The sequence below is a fragment of the Caretta caretta genome, chromosome 2 (genome assembly GCF_965140235.1).
Source record: "Caretta caretta isolate rCarCar2 chromosome 2, rCarCar1.hap1, whole genome shotgun sequence".
NCBI classification, from domain to species: domain Eukaryota; kingdom Metazoa; phylum Chordata; order Testudines; family Cheloniidae; genus Caretta; species Caretta caretta.
Window position 1 is genome coordinate 39,601,379 of NC_134207.1, and position 23,966 is coordinate 39,625,344.

General features: G+C 39.4%; 1 protein-coding gene across 6 annotated transcripts in view; it reads right to left on the minus strand.

Annotated features, from left to right (window-relative positions):
- The window catches only part of VPS13B (vacuolar protein sorting 13 homolog B), a 940,751-nt gene that overhangs the window by 161,784 nt on the left and 755,001 nt on the right, over positions 1 to 23,966 (minus strand). For all 6 annotated transcript variants that reach the window (XM_048841327.2, XM_048841328.2, XM_048841325.2 and 3 more), the window contains one exon: positions 4,615 to 4,752. In XM_048841327.2, the coding sequence (XP_048697284.2) occupies positions 4,615 to 4,752 (138 nt within the window). The remainder of the gene's footprint in view (positions 1 to 4,614; positions 4,753 to 23,966) is intronic.

The following is a 23,966-nucleotide window of genomic DNA, read 5'->3' on the forward strand; positions in this document are numbered from 1 at the left end:
AGTATTATTTGCATTAAACTGGGCTTCATGGTTATCTAATTTGGTAAAAAGTCTGGCCATTTGTCAGGTGGCCATCTGAAGGAATCCCTTGGTGCAAAAACTATTTCAAATAATGCCTTTAATGGTTTTCCCCTGTATATTTATTTAAAGTTGCCGCTAGGTAGCCTTCTTACAGAGGGCCTGAAGATGAGAAGCCTGAGGAGTGGAGATTGGAACTGGGCAGGCAAGGACAACAGGACTGGGACAAGGAGCTCGGGCAAGCAAGAGATGGGACTAGTAAAGGGACAGGTTGGAAGGGATGGGGCAGAAGAGGACAAACTTGGGGACAACAGGCAGAAGAGTTCATGCCCTTTAGAGCACAGTCCTTTTCAGAATGGAAGCCAGGATTACTGAGTCTCACCATTCTCTGCTGTCATACACATCTGTGGCAAAATATGTCTCTCTCCCCTATAGTGCTGCTCCACACAGAGGAAGACAGCCTATTACTGCTATCAGTTACTCTGTTAGCTCAAGTGGCAGAGGTCTGTGTGGTGGATCCAGAAGTTCCAACCCTGCTGATAACCCATGGAGATGTGAACAGGATGCCACATGATGGAATTTCCATTTCTTCAGATTGCGTTTTTAAAATCATGGGAAATTACACATACAAAACCCACACTGAACATTATTAAGGTTGCAAAGTCAGGTAGACAAAAATTAACACATGACAAAATTAAGGTTGCCCGTGCATCTGTATACTGTATGATACCGTCTTTAATTACATGATCACATACTATTTCTTCCATAAAACTCTTGTCTCATTCAGTGCACAGGATGGATCTGCTCTGGGGATGAATAAGGGATATGTAATAAAGAAGGCTGCTGTCTGTAGGACCCCTGCCTCATTTGTTTCACAAGTTGAGAAGTGTGTATTGAATGAGACAGAGGATTACAGAAAGAGAAAGGATGCTGTCCTGGTTCAGGCAGCTGAATGCTGTCCTGGAGAACTAGATTCTATTCCTGCCTCGTCCACAGTTCCTGTGTGATGCCAGGCAAGACATTTAAACCAAGCCTTTTTCCGGGGGGTCACTAATTGTGTGACTCTCACTATCTAGGTGCCTAACTGGATATCCCGGGGTCTGATTTGCAAAAGTACTGAGCTGACTGCAACTGAAGTCAATGGGAGATGCCCATATAAAATGCTCTATAATGCTAACTAGTCAAAAAATCAGGTCTTAGATGTCTCAAACAGGGCACCCAAAATTAGTGGAAACTTTTGAACTTAATCTTTCTATGCCTCAGTTTCTCAGTACCTCACAGCGGTGTTGTGAAAGTAAATTCATTAATGTTTGTGAAGTACTTAGCTACTATAGTAATGAGCGCCACAGAAAAGCCCATGAGGACATTAATAATTCTGTCTTCAGAACAGGTTTTAATAATGTGCAGTAAATAAAGCATGGGGGATACACACTGAACAATGATGAGAAAATAAAATATTGAACAGCTGCTCATTAACTGAGCCATGTCCATTCTGTCTGCTGAATGAGGCAGGGATCCAGTGGAAAAAGTAGAATGTGATCACGTAATTAAAGACTGTAATATAATTCATATGCATAAGGGGGATAAATTAAGGTGTCACAATCAATCTTTGCAAACCTTACTAATGTTCTTTTAACATTACTCCTGGAGGGATTCTGTGTGACTGCATACCCACAGAAAACATCCTCCCTCCCTGCACACAGAATTCTTGTGCTTCTCTGCTGAAAACTATAGGGAAGCTGGAGGGGAGAGGGTGCATGGGTGCAGTTTTTGGGGAGAGATTGCCCCTCCCAAATAGAGGCGAGGCATGAGGGGGCACATGGGGTTACCTGCCATTGCCCTGCCTCATTTCTGCAGGCGCAGAGCTGCCCAGTGAAGGAGGCTGTGTCTTGGCTCTGCTGACTCTGCAGCTGAACTCCACCTCCTGGGTCCTAGTGCCAGTTGTGCTCCCCTTCTGTGTGCTGGGAGCCTTCTTGTTTTCTGTTCAACAGTGAGTGCCCACAGTGGGATTGGGTAAGGGAGGGTGGGGAAATGAGGAAGGGGGGGTGCGGGGAAGAGGCAATGGGGAAGGAAGGGGGTGGAATAGGGCAGGGGGAACGGGAATGTGGGAGTGAGGGGGGGATGGAGAAAAAAGGGGTAGGGGAATTGCAGGAGGAAGGAGGAACTTGGCATGCGGCATCCCCTCGGCAGCAGCTGGGGCTCCCCTGTTAAGCAGGCCCATCGAACCCTCACCCTGACAAGCCCTACCCCCCTACACCTGGACCTCTCCGCCGAGCCCCCCCTCACCCAACCCCCACCCCACTGATCCCCAGCCAGCTGCATCTGGACCCCACCCCATCAAGCTCGACTCCCTCATCAACCAGACCCCCCACTAAGCCCCCCACACTCAGACCCCCTCCCCGCCGAGCTCCATCTCTGCAAATCCAGACAGACACATCCCCATCTCTGACACCCAACCACCTTCACCTGGATCCCCTACAGAGTCCCATTGCTCCTGCACCAGGAACCCCTCCCCACAAATGAGCTACTGTGCATCCAGATCTCCAACTGATTGCCCCACACCTGGATCCCTCCCACACTAAACCCCTCCACACTTGGATCCTGCTGTCCTGAGCTTTCCCACCCACACCTGTTGCAGGGGGGCAGAGCCCCAGGGTGTTTCAGGACAGGCATAGCCCTTGCTCTGTGTGCAGCCTCACTGTTGAGTCCCTGTACCAGAGGAGGTGGGGGCTTCAGGGTGATCTCCTACCTCAATGCAGCCAGTGGCCTGTGCTCCCCACTGCCATGCTGGAGCCACATTTATTTACTGACAAAATCTGCAGAATTTTAAAATACTGTGCACATATTTTTTATTTTTTTGGCACAGAATTTTAAATTTTGCAGATATAAATTTTGTATCCACATAGGGCTCTAAACAATTCCTTCCTGGGGTCCAATTTATTGAGTCCCCAGGTGCATGCTAGCCCTCTTGGACCCAAGCCCCAGTTCAGTGTCTTTCTCTCCCAGTAATACAAAGTAATTCAAATCTTCCAAAAATAGAACACAAATGTGCACAGCTGAAACTTCAGCCCAGCTGCAGCTAGGCACAGCCCCACCTCCCTAAAAGGACTGTCTTTCTGCTTCCAAGCACCTCCTGCCTGCAGTTTGTCTTCTTCACAGGCCTTTCCAACTGAGCCTTTGCAGTATTTTCCCTACTTGGTCAGGGTCTCTCCAAGGCCTCCCTGCTTGAAGAGCTTTCCTCATTCTTCTACTTCTTGAGCTTTTCCCTAACTGACTCTGAGCCCTGCAGTATCTGCAGACATAAATGTAGATTCCTGGGCTTCCCCCTTCACTGCAATTTCCTGCTCCTTTTGTAGTGGAATCACTGATTCCTCTCAGTGTGGGCTCATCCTGTAATCAGGGTTGATGGGGAAAGACACTCTGTTAAGTAGGGTTTTTCTTCATGTGTAATTCATATATAAAGAATACATGATGTTGTCTGGTATAAAGCTTTTATTGACATGAGTTTGGGATTGTTCATGAGGGGCAAAGACACAAATTATGCATGTTGTCTCAAATAAGTGCCAGTAAAACCTTTATACCATGCTACCACATATTCTAAATATGCTATATTAGTTATAGAAATAGTTTTATAATAGCTATTTTATTTTGTAAAGCTATTTTAGAAGATTAAAATTTTATTAAGAATATTTTTGTTTTGTATCTCTACACCTGTAATACCAAGTATAAGGGACTGCGGAAGACTTTGTTACGGCCTAGCTAGGGAATGTCTGCTTTCTCGGAGCCGACGGGTCACTGTAGGACATGGAAAACCAGCTATAACCAGCTTTAGGCCAGTTGTGTCTGCCCTGCATGGCCCTTTGCCAGGTAGCGGAAAGCCCTTTAAAAAAGTACCTAATTATATATTCATAAGCTGTTTCTGTGTAGTGCTTATTTTGGCTCGCTGTTTACCCCTTCGTCGGACTCCGTCCCAGGCAGAGCTCCGGTGCGCTGGGTTCCCCGCCTCCGGACAGCAACGCTTGGAGTCCTATTGAGGGTGTGTCACTTACCTTCAATAAAGCCAATAACTCGCTGCTTTGCTGCATGTAGGCCTCGTTCTTTCAGAGCACTCCTAATAGGCCTGCGGCCTAGCACAGAACACCAAGTGTCTAGATTACCATGAATCCAACTGAACAGAGTTCAGAGGGAACAGTATAAACGTCTAAAAATGACTTTAAACAAGTCTTTTTACACGTGCCATACATTTTACAGTCTCACTGCTTTCCAAAGGCTAGAGGCAGGTATTTTGGGTTCTACTAGAAATCTACAAATTTGAAATTTCTAGGGGTTTAAGGCTCCAGTGTCTAGTCCTCAAAGATAAGACATTTACCCGGCCCTAAATCTGTCACTTTAATTCTGTTCAACCTGGACCTCTCTCCAGTGTAGTTTTTGGCAAAAATAAATAAATAAATAAAATAATTTTTTTTAAAAAATCCACATTTATGGAGAAAGGAGGAAACATTTTTCTGGCATGTTCATTTACAAAGAAATGATGACTCTATATGCACACACTGATTACATTACAAAATTCATTTTGATCAAAAGTGCACCACTTACCTGGCCCATTGAGAAAGTCTTTAATTTGCAGTGTGATGAGAGGAGGTGGAATACCACTGTTAGCATCTATCTCTCCTGCTACTGTCTGTAGCCAAACCTTGCAGTAATCAAGAGCTTCTGGAAGTGTCTTTCCAGGATCTGCAGATGATAAGATAATCATCATGTTTATTAATGATATGCTAGTAGTGTGATTAAATAGAACAGGGGAAGCAAAACAAAACAAGGTTAAGCATATACACATGACTATAGCATTTATATACTATTTTATATGCAGTATTTGTAGTCATATACACAAAGCTGGTATACCTGCATGTACATTAGTGTGTGTATATGTATATATAACAGAGTACATTACAATAATTATACTTAATTTGTAATGTGTGTAATAAAAGCCAAATACTATATTAGTAAATATAAAAAGATATGACATGGCTGTTCTTAGTATCTGTTCAGTTTAGCTTAACTGCTAGGAACATTTTCCTTATTCTTCCTAAAACGTATGAGCTAAAAGTTGCTATTAGTGAAAATTAAACCTTTACTAGTTACTACTTCTAGATTTTCTTTGCATCATAGTAAACACAAACAACAGAAAGCACAAATTATACAGAAGTCTAAAAGATCAGAACATTACATGCTCAAGTATGCAATGTAGTTATTTAGAGTTTCACTGACATTGCAGTCACTTTTTACTGCTAGGCTTTTGAAGTTTACTTCAGTAGCGCCTGCTGCAGGTATCCTTTAATGGTATTCCTTTTGTCAATCCTTAATATTCACAATTGTGAATAAAAGGTCAAATTAACTTTTGCTCAGTGCTGTGTATTTCTTCACTTTCTGGCTCCCACAGATGACAAAAAAACATGACCAGATTATTTTTAGTCTTTGGCAATCCACAGAATTTTTTTGTAATAACTCTATTAAAAAAGTAACTGCTGAATTTTGGCATTTCATGATTTTTTAAAAAGTCTAAATATTCACAGTTTTTCTTTAGTTCCAAGAAGTTTCTCTCTCTGATTTTATGATCACAGAATGCCCTGCTGGCCTTTGCCCCTTTCTATGTCGTAATATTTTTTTTGCCATCGAGTTCCTCTCATTTTTAGTTAATTTGAAAAGTGTTACTATAATTTTATTTATCTTGAGTTTTACTGATGGGATTCCTTTCAAGATCAGCATTTACATACCCACCATTATAGTCAACATATGGTAATATAGTATCACAGTCATATGTGATCTGGGTATATAAAGTCAGCCTTGGAATTTGTATTACTTGACCTTATCATGTGATTCATATAAAACTTGGCACATATGAACCTTATGTGATTTCAAAGAACAGACGGAAACCGATTGATCGTGACTTTAGATCTATATAGAAAAGATCAAAAGTTAGCACATTCTTCTGCTTTTATTTGATCAATTTTCGGGCAAGCAATGACTTTAGAGCAGTGTATGTACTGTGTGGTATTTACATTACAGACAAAATACTTTTTTTCCTTTACTTTATTCCCACTATCCATTTATAAAGTCACTTCTCAACAGTTATTTTAAGAGCTCTTCATTCCTGATCACTCCATACAGTATACATGTACTTTGTCCATTTGGATTTCTGCATTTTCTATGGTTATTATACTTCCTCTTTAATTTTGCTGAACAGTATGGTATGTGTATTCCTTCATATATTATTAGCTCTTCAGGGAAAGAGTGTGTCTTTCTCTGTGTCTAAACAGTGCCTAGCATAGTACAAATAATATGCAAATGAGTAAATAATAAATAACAATAGATTTTTTTATTACTATCTAGGTTGGTATGTCACAGTTTATAAATTATCTACATTCTTGTATTCTCATTTCCTTATTCTAAATGCACAGCTTCAGAACAACTCACAACAATATGGTTTCTGCAGAAACTACTGTTACTTCCAAATACTCTTGTTGTTCTAAACATTGCGGTATAGAACCAAAACAATAATGACAAAGCCTTATTTTTTGTACTAACTGTCCATTATATGGTTACTAACATCATACAAATGTCAGTTATCACATAATGAAAACCTTGTAAAAATTACAATATATAACGCAATGAATGTCACTGATCTATATAAACTGACAGGTATGTATTGTTGCTAAAATAAATCTGCAAATTTTGTCCACCTTTTCTGTTGCTTAATACTTATATGCATTTTTCTATGATCCACCTAAAGAAATATTTATACTATAAAATGCCTAACTCTTTACATATGAAGATATCCAACAAAATAGATGAAAAGTGTTAACATATGGGAAAGCTCTTTGATTACATACTAGATATACAAATGCAGCTCAAGGTGCTTGAAACTGCAGGATACTATTCATGTTCATCAGGGATTTTTAATTCTCCCAATAGCCTAAAAGATCCATATGATGCCAAACCAGGATCATTAATGAAGTTCTTAAGTACTGTAATGAGAAGAAAACTAGGACTGAAAGACTGCAAAGTTAAGATTGGGTGGTGACATAAGTGGGTTATTCAGATGCTCTTTGGTTATTAGGTTACAGACCTAAAAGTGGCAATTCTTCAACAAAAAAACTTCAAAACCAGACTCCAACAAGAGACTGCTGAATTGGAATTAATTTGCAAACTGGATACAATTAACTTAGACTTGAATAAAGACTGGGAGTGGATGTGTCATAACACAAAATAAAACTATTTCCCCATGTTTATTCCCCCCCCGCACCGCCCCGTTCCTCAGACGTTCTTGTCAACTGCTGGAAATGGCCCACCTTGATTGTCACTACAAAAGGTTTTTTCCCCCCAGCTCTCATGCTGGTAATAGCTCACCTTGCCTGATCACTCTTGTTAGAGTGTGCATGGTAACACCCATTGTTTCATGTTCTCTGTGTATACAAATCTCCCCACTGTATTTTCCACTGCATGCATCCGATGAAGTGAGCTGTAGCTCACAAAAGCTTATGTTCAAATAAATTTGTTAGTCTTTAAGGTGCCACAAGTACTCCTTTTATTTTTTCAGATGCTAATATTGAGTAACTGGAGTGAGCAACAAAAATTACCAGGAAGCTGGACAGATTAATTTATGAGGAAAGGTAAAAGGAGTAAAATATGAGTTGCTTGACTGAGGTACAATCTAAGGAGGAAAACAGTGTACAAATATCTGTAGGGTTAAACACCAAGGAAGGAATAAATCATTCAGCATGCCACAGAGGGTATAAATTATCACAGAAATAATGGAATGAAATTTAGAAGAGAGAAATTTTAGGCTGAATATTAAAGAACTTCCTGATGGTGAGATCTATTAGAATATAGAACAATCTCTTCAGGGAACTGGTGGAAACACTATAGTTTAGAATGTTTAAAAATAGAAGAAAACACTATAAAATGTACACTGGGGAACAACTATGGGAACACTAGGGAACAACTATGCATTGGCAGGGAACTAGGCTAGATGAAGTACTATAATAGGTCATTGCCACCTCCATTTCCTATGATACCCTCAAAAATCAACACTCTGATTTGGATTTAATAAAAGCCTTTGGAAGTCAGAGGGATGGAGATGTGAGTAAAAAGGAGAGGGCAGGATGACCACTGAGGAACCAGCGGGGGCAGGAAGGAAGGGGAAAGCGAAAGGGCTGAAAAGTGGACAGGAGAAGATGAAACACAAAAAGAGGGAAAAGAGAGAAGAGAGTCAGAAATGTTATCTGCTGCATGATATGATAGATTACTCTGTGCCATTAAAGATAAAAAGCATATGAATAACTATTATGCATTGACAGCCAAGATGGTAATTTTGAGACACTGAGAATCAGAGGCTCTGTCAACTGAAAATGAAGGGATTACGTCTTTGCCAGAAGCTGCCTCCTATAGAAAAAGTCTGATATAGGATTCACCATGATGAGAGTGAAACAAAGGTACGTAAGAATTGCCATAGTAGATCAGACCCAGTATGGAAATAGTCCAGGATCCTGTCTGATGGGGGTCAGTACCAGATGTGTCAGAGGAAGAAACCCTGAAGTAAACAAATGTGGTTATCCTGTTCCCAATGAAAAACTCGTTCTGATCCCTAATAGGTAGAAATGGGCTTAAACTCTGATACATGAGGTTTTATATCCTTTCAAAAACTCTTATTTTAGAATTAACTAATGATAGATAACATTACTGTTATCAATAAATCCAAACCCTCTTTGAATCTCATTAAGTTCTTGGCAATGATACCATGTGCTATCTAATACACTGTTGTGCTTTTTTCACTTTTGAATTTTTAGACTTTTGATTTCACAGAATGCCCCCTCAATTCTTGTGTTATGAGACAGGTAAAAAACAGGAACTCCTGATTAGAGGTGGGCGGGAAAAGGTAATTCTATTTTATGGAGGATTTAACTATTTCTAAAACTGGTTTCATTTGTGGGACAAAACCCAAATATTTCAAAATTATTTGGGAAAGGGAAAGGAACCTGGGCTCTCAGAGCGTGAACTGCCAAGGAGCCCTGAGCCTGGGAGTTTGGCAGCTGGGACTCTCAGGACCTCCAGGCTCACCATCAGCTTGCCAGGCAGGCTGCCAAGAAGCTGGGTCGCAAGCTGGCAGGAAATCAGGCAGATTTTTGTTTTAACTTTGGTAAAATAGAACTATCGCCACAAAACGTTTTGATTTTGATGAATCCGCAAATTCCCATGGAAAAAAAACATTTTGTCAGTATTTCTCCAGCTAGCTCTATTCTTGGTCTATCTTCTCTATAAAATTCATTATTTTGTATTCTTTTATTGTATCCCTTCTTATTCATCTTCTTTCAGTCTCTCTCTGGCTAACAGATAGGTCTCAATCTTTAACTGTAAATGAGGAATCGTCACTGAGTGGGTCTGTTTCGCGTCGGGTCCTACCTGGGTCAGTTCTTGGCCCTATTTAACATCTTTATCAATGACCTGGAAGAAAACGTAAAATCATCACCGATAAAGTTTGCAGATGACACAAAAATTGGGGGAGTGGTAAATAATGAAAAGTACAGATTACTGATGCAAAGTGATCTAGACTGCTTGGTAAACTGGGTGCAAGCAAACAATATGCATTTTATTACAGCTAAATGTAAATGTATACATCTGTGAACAATGGAAGTAAACCATACTGGCAGGATGGGAAGCAGTGTTTCTGAAAAAAAATCTGGGGGCTGTGGTGGATAAACAGGTGAACTTGAGCTCCCAGTGTGATGTTGTGGCCAAATGTGCTAATGGAATTCTGGAATGCATAAACAGGGGAATCTTGTGTAGGTGCAGAGAGGTTATTTTAGTTCTGTATTTGGCACTGGTACAACCACTACCAGAATATTGTGTCCAGTTCTGGTGTCCACAATTCAAGAAGGACGTTGACGAATTAGAGAGGAGCCACAAGAATGATTAAAGGATTAGAAAACATGCCTTACAAAGACAGACTCAAGGAACTTTATCTATTTAGTTTACCAAAGAGAAGGTTCATGCGTAACTTGACTACAGTCTATAAAAGTACATACATAGGAAACAAAAATTTAATAATAGGCTCTTCAACCTAGTGGAAAAAGGTGTGTAACACAATCCAATGGCTGGAAGTTGAAGCTATACAAATTCAGACTGGAAATAAGGCGTAAATTTTTAACAGTGAGAATAATTAACCATTGGAACAATTTATCAAGAGTCATGGTGGATTTGCCATCACTGACAATTTTTAAATCAAGATGGGGTGTTTTTCTAAAAGATATGCTGTAGATATTATTTTGTGGAAGTTCTATAGCATGTGCTATACAGGAAGTCAGATTAAATGATCACAATGGCCTGTTCTTGCCTTAGAATCAATGAATCTATGAATGAGAGAGTTGTCCATGCCCCTAATCATTCTCACTGTCTATTTGTGAGCTTTCTCTACTGCTGCAACATCCTTTTTGAAATGTGGTGACCAGTACTGCACACAGTATTCCAGATTAGGGAAAGCTGTTGATTTGTATAATAGCATTATAGTGTTTTCTGTGTTACTCTCAATCCCATTGTTTATACCTTCTAATATTTTGTTTGCTTTTTGGACTGCAGTTGCACATTGTGCAGAGGTCTTCACCGGGTTGTCTGCACTGATGCCCAAGTCCTTTTCCTAAATTGATACTGTTAAGCTGTGTACAATGTATGAGTAATTCAGATTTGAATTTCATCTGCCATTAATCTTACACAGAAACATGGGTTGGAATATTTTAAATTGTAAAGGACCTGTCATACTTTCCAGCACAAACACCTGTTTAAGGGGAAAAAACACTATAAAATTGACCTCACAGACTGTCCATGGTATTCTCCTTTCAAGTGTGTATGGGAAATGAATGGCTATGCACACAGTGGAAAAGCCTGGAGAAGGAAATACATCTTGCAATGCATTCTAAGGCCCTTCCTCTGCACATGGGCCCACCAGTGTGGAGCTCTTTACAGTACAAAGGTCTAAATGTGACCAGAAGTAGGTTTAAAAGTGTTTCTAGTAGGAGAGAAATCCTGCCTTTATTAGTATCTTTCAGTGGGATTTTGGGTAAGTCTTTTAACCTCTCTGGGAATTGTTTTCCTCATCTATAAAACAAGAATAATTAGGGCTGTCAAGCGATTAAAAAAATTAATCGCGATTAATCGTGCTGTTAAACAATCAGAGAATACCATTTATTTAAATTTTTTGGATGTTTCCTACATTTTCAAATATATTAATTTTAATTACTACACAGAATACAAAGTGGACAGTGCTCACATATTTATTTTTTATTACAAATATTTGCACTGTAAAAAACAAAAAAAAAATAGTATTTTTCAATTCACCTAATACAAGTACTGTAATGCATTCGCTTTATCATTGAACTTACAAGTGTAGAATTATGTAAAAAAAAAAAAACCCAACCTGCATTCAAAAATAAAATAATGTAAAACTTTAGAGGCTACAAGTCCACTCAGTCCTACTTCTTGTTCAGTCAATCACTCTGACAAACAAGTTTGATAACAATTTGCAGGAGATAATGCGGAAAATACAGAACCCAAACTACCACAAAAGAAAATCAACCTTCTGCTGGTGGCATCTGACTCAGATGATGAAAATGAACACGCGCCGGTCCGCTCTGCTTTGGACCATTATTGAGCAGAACCTGATATCAGCATGGACGCATGTCCCATGGAATGGTGGTTGAAGCATGAAGGGACATATGAATCTTCAGAGCATCTAGCATGTATATATCTTGCGACGTCGGCTAAAACAGTGCCATGCAAATGCCTGTTCTCACTTTCAGGTGACATTGTAAATAAGAAGCAGGCAGCAGTATCTCCCATAAATGTAAACAAACTTGTTTGTCTTAGCGATTGGCTGAACAAGAAATAGGACTGAGTGGACTTGTAGGCTCTAAAGTTTTACATTGTTTTGTTTTTGAGTTTTGCAGTTATGTAACAAAAAAAATCAATATTTGTAAGTTACACTTTCACGATAAAGAGATTGCACTGCAGTCCTTGTAATGAGCTGAATTGAAAAATACTATTTCTTTTGTTTATCATTTTTACAGTGCAAATATATGTAATCAAAAATACTAATATAAAATCAGCTCTGTACACTTTGTATTCTGTGTTGTAATAGAAATCAATACATTTGAAAATGTAGAAAAAACCCAAAATATTTAATAAATTTCAATTAGTATTCTATTATTTAACAGTAAGAGTAATCACTATTTTTTTGAGTTAATCGTATAAGTTAACTGCAATTAATCGACAGCCCTAAGAATACCTCACAGATGTTGTGAGCCTAAATGTATTAGTGTTTGCAATGTACTTTGAGATACCGGGATAGAAGGCTGTTCAGAAGGTCAAAGTATTATTTTCATGTTTTATAAACCAATTACATTGTGTACTTAAAAAAGGGAGAATGAAAGACAAAAGACAAATGGTTATAAACTAGTGTAGCTAACCAAACAAGGAAAAGGGATTTTATTCAGTATAAATAAGTTAAATGTTAGAAAATAATTAATTCTATTACTTGATTTATCATTGTAAATTAATTCAGTTATAACAAATCTACATAAAATTTATTCCTAAAATTGTCTGTATATTATTTTATGGAGATCATTAAAACAGACAGAGGGTCAGGTTCAATATTAACATTTCAAACCCAAACAACAACATCAGTGTTAAATTTTTTTGCTACCACCACTTTAGGTGAAATTTTTAAAAGTGCCACGGTCATGGAAGACCCTAAGTCCAACTGATTTTCAATGGACATTTCAGCAGACATTTTTGAAAACTTTACCCTGTATATTAATACATTTAAAGAAAACCACTTTTCACTTTTTAGGATATTAGTTTACTTTCTGTATCTCTCACACCTTGGACTATGAAAGTTTAACAGGTTCACTTTGGTTTATAGTTAGCATTTAGTTAATTTCACATGCAGTTTCTCATGCACTAGCATAATGTGGCAACCTGTTTTGCTTGTAAATGCTAAAGCAGAATGTTTGGTTATTTTATTTGTTTCACTGGCTCCCTCTTCTCTGTTATATCAAACAAACTATCTGTCTTCACTTTCAAGGCCCTCCACAACCTGGCCCCACCCAACTGTGATCTCTGATTCAGTACTGAAAGGTCGCCCCCACTTCTGATCAGCCCACGGTGTCAGCTGCCATCTTATTAAATTTTCAAACAAGCAGCTCTGTGCTTTCTCTCATGCTGACTCTCACACCTGGGAGAAGTTCCCCATAAACATCTGCAAAACTACCTCATTATCCTCCTTCAAAACCCTCCATAGACCTCTTTGCCATGATGCCTACTAAAAACTTGACAGTGGTTTGGCTGCTGGTGTGCTGAGACGACTGCCTATTGTTCTGATCAATATACCCTCACTGTTTTCCTGAACTCTCCTGTTGGTCTGTCTGTATCAGTCTGTTGTCTTGTACTTAGACTGTAAACTCTGTGGGGCAGGGATTGCCTTTTTGTTCTGGGTTTATAAAGCACATAGCACAATGGGGTCCTAGTCCATGACTGGGGCTTCTATGGTAATACAAAATAAATAATAAAAATAAAAATTGTTTTCATTGCAATTTACAGAACAGAAATATGGAAACATTTATAGCAGCTTAAGGCTAAATTCTGGGACATATTTTTCCAAAGCATCCATTGAATACTTTTTGATAGGAAGTTCACAGACTTTTTGAAAAACTAAGGAATGCAGATACCTATGGGAAACTTTAATCCATCTGTTCCAGGCAGTCCAATTTCTGCTTCCCTATAGCCCTAGATGTGGCTGTGCTGGACAGTGAATTTACTCTAAGGGGAACAGGTGGCACTGCAATGGGTTTCTTTAAGGATTCTGCCAGCGCCTGGAACTTTAAAATCTTAGTGGCATACCGCAGGAGTCTACCAGCAGAAGCTGCCTGACCTGATCTCAGCCCCACCCTATTTTGCTTGAGCACCCACTAAAGCAGGGATCAGAGTAACAGCCGTGTTCGTCTGTATTCGCAAAGAGAAAAGGAGGACTTGTGGCACCTTAGAGACTAACCAGTTTATTTGAGCGTAAGCTTTCGGGAGCTACAGCTTATGCTCAGATAAATTGGTTAGTCTCTAAGGTGCCACAAGTCCTCCTTTTCTTAAAGCAGGGATGAGCCTCTATGTCCACTCTTAGTGGACCCTCGTGCCATCACAGGCCTGGACTGAAATAAACAATGCATTCACTATGATCAAGATTGCTCTTTAGGTGGCCTTATAATGGCTGTTTTTGAAATGGTTCTTTGGAGGAAGTTGGAGACATTCTGTGCGTAACAAATATTTCTTGGGAAATTTCTTTACTTACAAATTACCAGGCTGCACATTCATCTCTCTAAAAACAAAGAGAAACACACAAACAAACACAAAAAGAAAACATATTTTTCAAAAATGTCCTGGGAATCATGCTTAAGAAATGAGGCTACTAAATCTGGACTGCATTACACAAAATAAAACAAATATGGATTTAAAAATATTTATAAATATATCTAATACTATTATGTTAAAAACAACTGCAGACATTTCTACTTAAATGGGATTGGCCAATAAGCAGTTGTGAGAAATAACAGTGCTGGCAGAAGATGTCACTTTTGTTAGATTTTGTTCCAAGCAGGGTGAGTATGGAATGAAAATGTTGCTTTTACTTTTAAAATAGGAACCTGCTCACAGGTCAGCTCACAAAGCAGCCATTCCCTTTAACAGGAGGTATTAAGCAATCAGTATTATTTATTTTATTAGGATATTTATTTTGATATGAAACTCCTATCCCTGGCTCTCAGAACCACCACAGTCATTAAGATTTACAATTACAAAAATAAAACTCGGACTAAGCACAAGTGTTTATTGGAACATCCATACACAACCACAATTCTACTTGCCCACAGTTATGACACTGTAACAAGCATCCCCTCCCCCACTAGCTGTGTTGCAGAGGGGTGTGATTTCAGAGAGAGGCTTGGGGGAATGGGAAGTGTTCTTTTGGGGAATGGGACCACCTGTTGCTAGCTCTAGGAGAGGCAGGCACTGCTGTGGGTTGGCTCTGGATGCATTAACATATGTTGGATATATTTCATTATGTGGTCTCACCACGTTCCTTTGGATACCCATGGTGCTACAAAATCAATAGTAACCCTTTCAGACAAACAAGGACATATTGTTTTCCTAGTTGTTTTTCTTTAGCATCAAAGACATTTATAAATAAAAAATGAGAAAGAAAAACATATATCCTGCTGAAGAAGATTTTGCGACGAATATCAGACATGCCAACACTAAATTTCACTCACTTTTCCCTATCCATACACGTTTCTTACTTTTTTCTCCCACTATAAATTGCCTGTGAGAAATATCTGCACTTTCACTTTTAAAAATTAGCTGTCTGCAAAAAGGACAGGATAGACTTTTCTGGCCTTACTGCATTCTAATGCTTTTCAAGACCTCTCACAAATTTAAGACATATACAAGGTTTACTGTGTCAGTTTGGATTTCTTTGGACTAATAATGACTCAAGATGTCTATTTTGCTTACAAACTGAAGGTGAAAACATTTAATGTCTACAACATTTTATGTCTACAACGTCACATAGTTCCACTTGCTACATGACATAGCTGCCACTATAAAAATAAATGAATAACTGTGTCATAAATGTTTCCTTCTTTCTCCAAAACTATATAATGACTCCCCTATGCCTCTCCTCCCCTACCCAAAATTTACACTGGTGTTAGTAATTCGGTGACAGGTTTAAGGTACGACATCACAAACAATAATGGCTAGAAACAGGTGCTTTATCCCATTTCAGAACTGAGAATCTCTCTTTCCCAGTTCTATAAGTCTTTTGCTCTTAGCTCTGGCTTACATGATATTAGACTTTCAAATCATTATATTATGATGTAAAGAAAAGTTATTTTAGATTAATTTTGGAGGTTTTTAAAAATTACTGCATAACCTTTACACATGGAACAGGCTGCAGTTGGAATCTAGATTTAGTCAGTTTCGCACTGCACCTGCTCAGATTAGAATCCACTCAACCTTAGACCCATATTAATTAGCCAATCGGGTACATGTAAGCACTAGGCAAACCAGAAAATAGGACAGATATATTGTCCTGACATATGGATAGAATTGTACTTAATGGCCTACTTTCATTCTGCCTCAAAGTTAAATGATAACATAAATAAAAATAGTTACAACAACATTTAGTTTTTCTATACTGTCTTTCTTCCTCTTCTTCCATATTATAAATGGAGAAACTGAGATGGGAAGATCACAGAGCCAGTCAGGACAGAACCAGGAACAGAGCTTAGTTCTCTGGACTCAGTCTCCGATGCCCTATGCACTGGGCCAAAGTACCTTTCAAATGAGTTGGTTATCTCTTAATGAATAAGGATGATTTAACATAGCATTTAAGCATAAGTTTAAGTGCTTTGCGGGGTGACATGATGAAAGTCCACATAACACTGCACTAATTAGCATATTTGGCAGCATTCATAACAGAGAAGCCAAGAGTTGAAGAGGCATGACACCAGAATTACCCTCTACACGGTAGATTTGCTCCATCAAGAGCAGGATTAATTCACCCTGGAAATGAAATACTGGAAAGTCTGCACTAGTGATGTCTGTGCCATATCTATTCTGTGCATGGATTGTAGGTGTCACAAAAATCTATTAGCTGTACTTATTCTCTTACTTTGCAACCTGGGTATTTTGATATATGGTTCCAAATTCACCATGGGCAAAATAGAGTTTGTTTGTTTATTTCACACAATACTCCAGTTGAGGCCTTATCATCATGGCAAATTTTGTCAGAAAATGTTTACATTTTGGGGAAGCTGTTCAAAAGTCTGATATCTGAGAAATTGTTTTGGGGTGCTTGATTAATGGGCAGAGGACAGGTGTGGTGGTCAACAGTTCCTGGTAAATGCAATCGTTATGGCTTTCCAGTTTATCATGTGGACAGAGCTTGACAAATATTGAAAAATACTTTTGCTAACATTTTGTTTAATGAATCACTTGATGATTAATTGTTCTGTTCATTCCCTCTGAGACACCTGGCATTGGCCACTCTCAGAAGACAGGATACTGGGCTAGATGGATCTTTGGTCTGATCCAGTATGGCCATTCTTATGTTCTTATAGTTTTTAAAGTTGAGAATATTCACTAATTATTCATACCATTCCATAAACAGTATGACTAATGAAAAATAGATGTGTTAAATACATTATTGGAACAGCACCACAAAATTAATCAAATAAATTATTCAATGAGTATGACTTGACTGTGTGTTTATACCATACCACATACACCACAGGTAATATCCATGTGACGTATTGTGGAACCATATTATAAATGAATTTATCATGCATGTATAATCACCTCACTGTTGTCTGGCAACTATTAGTCTTAATTTATTTTCCTGGGGATTTACAACATTCTGAACCCCTGAGTCATCATTGTTATCTAAATCAATCTGCACAAGAAACATTTCTGTGTTGTTTTACAAATGCAGATATCCCACAAAATTACACCCACGTGAGGATGGACAAAATTCAGGTTTGGAGCTTTTCTACACATGAACATGTCTCAGGAGCTATACTGCATGAGAAATGAGAGATTTCTAGCTTCCTAATAGAATCCTACTCTTGCTTACTCTCCTACAAGGTTCTGAAATGATGGACTTTAACTGTATTCTTTTTTTTCCTGTAGAAGGCCTATAAATTATTTTATAGGTTTTTACAAACCCTGAGCCCAGTACAGCTGGATTAATAGTAACTATGGGGCCTGCCTGTACAGGGATACAAAAATATACTCAATCCAATCTTTCAAAACATTCCTAAAATAGTTTTCTGTAACATAGATGGTATATATGAAATGCACAATGGGTTTGGGGGTGCATAATGTTTTTACTGGCATTTATTTGGGGTGCCTGCATAACTCACTCATAGTTCTGCCAGTTGTGAGTAATGGGGACATTGCAAATGAATGCCAAGAAAAAATTTATAGCACACCATCACGCATGTCTCTTTCTTTCTGTATATATATTATACACACACACACAAATATAAACTGTACCTCTACTAGAAAGATTTAATGAAAACAGCACTCATTTGTAAGATGTAATTTAAACACTTTTCCAACAATCCCTGATATAGGAAGGAATACAGTAAATGGCTGTACAGAGAAAACAGAAGCTAATTGGCTTCCTTCAATAAACTTTATATTGTTCTTTTATTTTGAAGATACATGCATGTCTTTCAGTCAAAACTATTAGCAGGTGGTCAGAATATGTCAAAGAAATTCGCCTGACTATCAATCATACCAACTGACTGCAGTAGTTTAACAAATGTGGTGCAAAGCTCCCGATGCTATATTTTATGGCAGTAAATAATGTAGTTCATGGCAAATTGCCCTCAAAAAACGTGTGGTAGATCCCAGAAATAAAAATAATTTGAAAAACCACCATGTTACCACATTGGGATGATGGTGTTAATCATGAGTGATGGAACCATGAGTTATAAATATGGTAGGTCTTCCCAAAGAAGAGGCACTACAAACTTTATATCACAGCACTATCACCTATTTTATTTAAGCCATATACTGGTTTTATTTTGGTATCTTTTTATGCTTTTATGCTGGGATTTTCAAGAGAATTTATGGCCATTAGGCACTGGGAGTTGGGTGCCTAACTCTTTTATACTCCTTTGGAAATCCCACCCTTTACTTTTAGACACTAAGGACTAGAGCTGTTTGAATAACTGATTTTTCAGTTAGCTCGTAGTTCTAAAAAATGGAAAAAACTTTTCCTTCTGGGTCGACTTGCAACTGAAACATATTGGAATTTTTGGCAAATTGAAAAGTCAGAAAAAATTCATTTTGGGTTGATTGAAATGTTTTCTTCCAATTTCAGACATTTTTAAACTTTTTATTTGTTTTTAAATAAAAGCAAAGGAAACTTGGAAATGAAGGATTAGAGTCACAAAACTCAAGAAAAGGAGCAAGAAGTGGTGCTGATACTGCTCCCTTACACCTAATAGTCCAGTGGATAGGGCATTCACTAAGGACATGGGAGAGACTGGTTTGAATCCCTGTCTGGAACAAGAACTTGAACATAGGTCTTCTACATCCAGGTGAGTGCCCAAATCACAAAATTATTGACTATTCTGGAGTGTGTTTTTCTCAATTACTCCTCTTCAAACTGTTCCACTTTGTAATTGTAAATAATTAAATATTATTTGGGCCTGTCAAGGTTCCCTCCCCACTCTGAACGCTAGGGTACAGATGTGGGGACCTGCATGAAAAGCCTCCTAAGTTTATCTTTACCAGCTTAGGTCAAAACTTCCCCAAGGTACAAAATATTCCCCCCGTTGTCCTTGGATTGGCCGCTACCACCACCAAACAAATACTGGTTACTGGGGAAGAGCTGTTTGGAAACGTCTTTCCCCCAAAAATACTTCCCAAAACCTTGCACCCCACTTCCTGGACAAGGTTTGGTAAAAAGCCTCACCAATTTGCCTAGGTGACTACAGACCCAGACCCTTGGATCTTAAGAACAATGAACAAACCTCCCAACACTTGCACCCCCCCTTTCCTGGGAAATGTTGGATAAAAAGACTCACCAATTTGCATAGGTGACCACAGACCCAAACCCTTGGATCTGAGAACAATGAAAAAGCATTCAGTTTTCTTACAAGAAGACTTTTAATAGAAATAGAAGTAAATAGAAGTAAAGAAATCACCTCTGTAAAATCAGAATGGTAGATACCTTATAGGGTAATTAGAGTCAAAACATAGAGAACCCCTCTAGGCAAAAACTTAAGTTACAAAAAAGATACACAGACAGAAATAGTTATTCTATTCAGCACAATTCTTTTCTCAGCCATTTAAAGAAATCATAATCTAACACATACCTAGCTAGATTACTTACTAAAAGTTCTAAGACTCCATTCCTGGTCTATCCCCGGTAAAGACCAGCATATAGACAGACACACAGACCCTTTGTTTCTCTCCCTCCTCCCAGCTTTTGAAAGTATCTTGTCTCCTCATTGGTCATTTTGGTCAGGTGCCAGCGAGGTTACCTTTAGCTTCTTAACCCTTCACAGGTGAGAGGAGTTTTTCCCTGGCCAGGGGGATTTCAAAGGGGTTTACGCTTCCCTTTATATGTATGACAGGGCCAGAGACAGAGAATGACTTGCTGGTGGTTATGGCACTCCCTTGAGAAGGGGGATACCAGAGTTCCAGTCCCTGCTCCAAGCAATACTTAATTATTTATACAAAGTGGAACCACTCAAACAGCAGAGATTGAGAAAGACCCACCCCAGAACACCTACAGCCTCATGATCAGGCCAATTACCTGGGAGGCAGGAGACCTGTGTGCAAGTCCTTGCTCCAGAGCAGGGAATAAAACCTCTATCTCCCAGTGATCTAACCACTAGGCTGTTAGGTGTGTGTGTGTGCGTGCGTGTAAGTGCGCGCACACTGTCAGAGTTTTGTGAATGGTGCCTAATGGTATGTCTACACTGCAATTAGACACCTGCGGCTGGCGTGTGCCAGCTGACTCAGGCTCACGGGGCTTGGGCTAAGGGGCTGTTTAATTGCAGTGTAGACATTCGGTCTGGGACCCTCCAACCTCATAGGCTCCTGGAGCCTGGGCTCCAACCCAAGCCCATACATTTACAGTGTAATTAAACAGCCCCTTAGCCCCATCCCTGCAATGCTGAGTCAGCTGGCATGCGCCAGCCGTGGTTTTTTAACTGCACTATAGACATACACAATCTCCTTGTGAATCTAGCCTGACAATGTTGAAACAGCTCACTTCGATGTTTCAGAAATTTTCTTTTTCTTCCACCAAAATAATTAGCCAAAATCAGCATAAATTTGTTTTCATCAACCTGAATCTGCATTTTAGGTGAAAAAAAGATATTGTCTGAAATATTTTTCCCAGCTCTACGAAGCACCTGATTCTTCTTCATTAAAGTTAATGAAACTTTTAATATTGACTTTAGTGGAGGAGAATCAGGTCCTATGTTCTGCCCTGACACAATCTCCCCCTCTCCCTACTGGGTAAGAAGATTGATGGCACCAGCAGTGGAAAAGACAGCTCAGAAAGAAGTGGGAGAGTGCATTCCTGGGAATGTACGTCTGGGTTCCTCCTCCTCCAAGGGCTCCCTGCCTCCCATTCTCCTGCAAGGAGGAAGCTGGGAACTCATGGCCCCATTGGCTCCCCAATACTTCATAAGCTTAAACCTCTTCCCAGGGCATGTGGGGGGGGGGGGGGCTCTTGTTCCCTTTAGCTGCCCTCCCTGTATTCATAGTATAGGGACAGTGTTTTTAGGATGCCGACGATCTGATCCATCACGTGTTTGGGGATCAGTAGGAATTTTTGCCATTGGGCCAAACTGGCAGAGACTAGGTAGATTTTTTCACCTTCTTCACAGCATCATGGAGAAACAGTTTTGTTAAAGCTAGTAGGACTTAGAAATTAGTATTAGGAATTTGTAATGTTAGGAATCACAACAGGTGGCCAGTGTCCTATACAGATAAAGGCCAAAAGGGTAGATCTCAAGTCTTTGCAGACCGAGGTCCCCACTTGGTAATCTCTACCCCCCACTTGTGGATGGAGGGAGAGAGAATTCAGAACTGAGCTATGTTCTAGGAGTAGGCTGGAGAGGGTCTACCCTGAGTTATTGGTTATAAGGTGGGAGCCCTGTATTCCCAGACTCGACCCACCAAAGTGCCTGGTATATGAGAGACAGGGCAGGTGGGCATATAACATCCTTCCATAGTGGTAATTAATAAAGTTGTGGCCTTCCTCTTAATTCCATCTAGGTCTATCTTCATTCACCTGAATGTCCTGATCAAAAACGCACAGTTCTCATTAAGTCAACATTAGTGGTACATGAGTATCTGAGGGTCTGTTTTAGATCTAAATAATGCATTGATATAATTTGATATGAAGAGATGAAGAATAATATCAGTTTATAAAGGGCTTGAATTTGATCACTTCATCCCATTTGGTCTATCTTTCCTCAAACAGTTCAGCCATTAATCTGACACAGGCAGGAAGTTATTACAGTTCTCTTCATTGCTTTCCTCTGGTCAACCACATCTCTATAGCTGGTATTTGGTTTTGAAACTATATTGATGAACTATCATTTAGTGGCAGAAGTCACCAAAAATTCTAAAATAATTTTTTAATTATTATGGTTTTTAAAATGCAGACTTTAAAAACAGCCAAATAAGATAGCAAAATTACCATTTATTGATTGCTCTATGTTTGCAGTAACTACTACAATGTGCTCACCACACATTGGGAGGGAGGGGTCTTGTCTGCCCAGAAGAAAATGGATGTTGCCCCTTTAAGGGCCCCCTTACAACAGGGATCGAGGGGGTGGGGAGGGAAATTTACAGGAATGGACAGGAAGGGCACGAAGCAGCTGAGTCCAGACCTTCCTGCTGACTGGAAGAACTTGGGGGTATTTATACTCTATGCAGCTCCGGATAAACCCTCTTTTACTGGGATTGGGCAGGCAGCACCACCCTGAAATCTGCAAAAAGACTGGGTTTCCTCATGACCTGCTGCAGGCATTACGCCAGTCACCCTTTTCAATGGGGTCTGGGAAGGAATTTTTCCCTCACTGCCAGTTTGGGCAAGATGGGATAGTTTATTTGCCCTCCCCAAAGAAGGTCTAGACCCAGAGGATTGAAGTTGGGGAGTTAGATTATAATACAACAACTTAGTGTCTAAAACTTGTGGCAGATGTCCAGTGCAGGTGTTCATTATGGAAAGGATATGGATAGCAGATAAAATGGACTGGAAAAGGATTTGAAGGAAAGTATTCCTTAAGGAAGATGAGGAAGGAGGGTTTGGGGCTACTAAGCATCTGGTACAGTTTGGAGCCAACTCTCCTCTTTTTTTTAGCCCCCTTTAAGAGAGCTGAGAAAGGAAGGCTTAGGGTTCCTACACCTGGAACATTGGGAAGCTAACTTCGCTCTCCTTTTATAGCCCCCTTTCATCCCACACGAGGGGGGGGGGCAGCAAGGTGTCAACAGAAGTGGATGTAGAACAAATGGATAAATTAAACAGTAATAAGTCAGCAGTACCAGATGGTATTCACTGAAGAGTTCTGAAGGAACTCAAATATGAAACTGAAGAACTACTAACTGTGATACGTAACCTATCGCTTAAATCTGCCTCTGTGGTATATGACTGGTGGACAGCTAATGTGATTGCCAATTTTAAAAAGAGTTCCAGAGGCAATCCTGGCACTATAGGCCGGTAAGATTAATTTCAATACCAGACAAATTGGTTGAAACTACAGTAAAGAACAGAATTATCAAACACATAGATGAACAAAATATGTTGGGGAAGAGTTAACATGGCTTTTGTAAAGGGAAATCATGACTCAGTGATCTAATAGAATTCTTTGAGCGGGTCAACAAGCCTTAGACAAGGGTGATCCAGTTAACATAGTGTACTTGGACTTTCAGAATCCCCTTGACAAGGTCCCTCACCAAAGGCTCTTAAGCAAACCAAATAGTCATGGGATAAGAGGGAAGGTCCTCTGATGGATCAGTATCTGGTTTAACAGATAGAAAACAAAGGGTAGGAATAAATGGTCTGTTTTCACAGTGGCAGGGTCTCCCAAGGATCTGTACTGGGACCAGTGCTGTTCAACATATTCATAAATGATCTGGAAAAAGGGGGAAACAGAGACATGGCAACATTTGCTAATGATACAAGATTACGAAAGATAGTTAAGTCCAAAGGTGATTGTGAAGCATTACAAAGGGCTAGTCTACACTGGCAGTGCTTTAACGTGCCTTGTGTGGTCGCAGTGCAGCTCTAAAAATACCCTGCGCTCTCCCAGCACTCT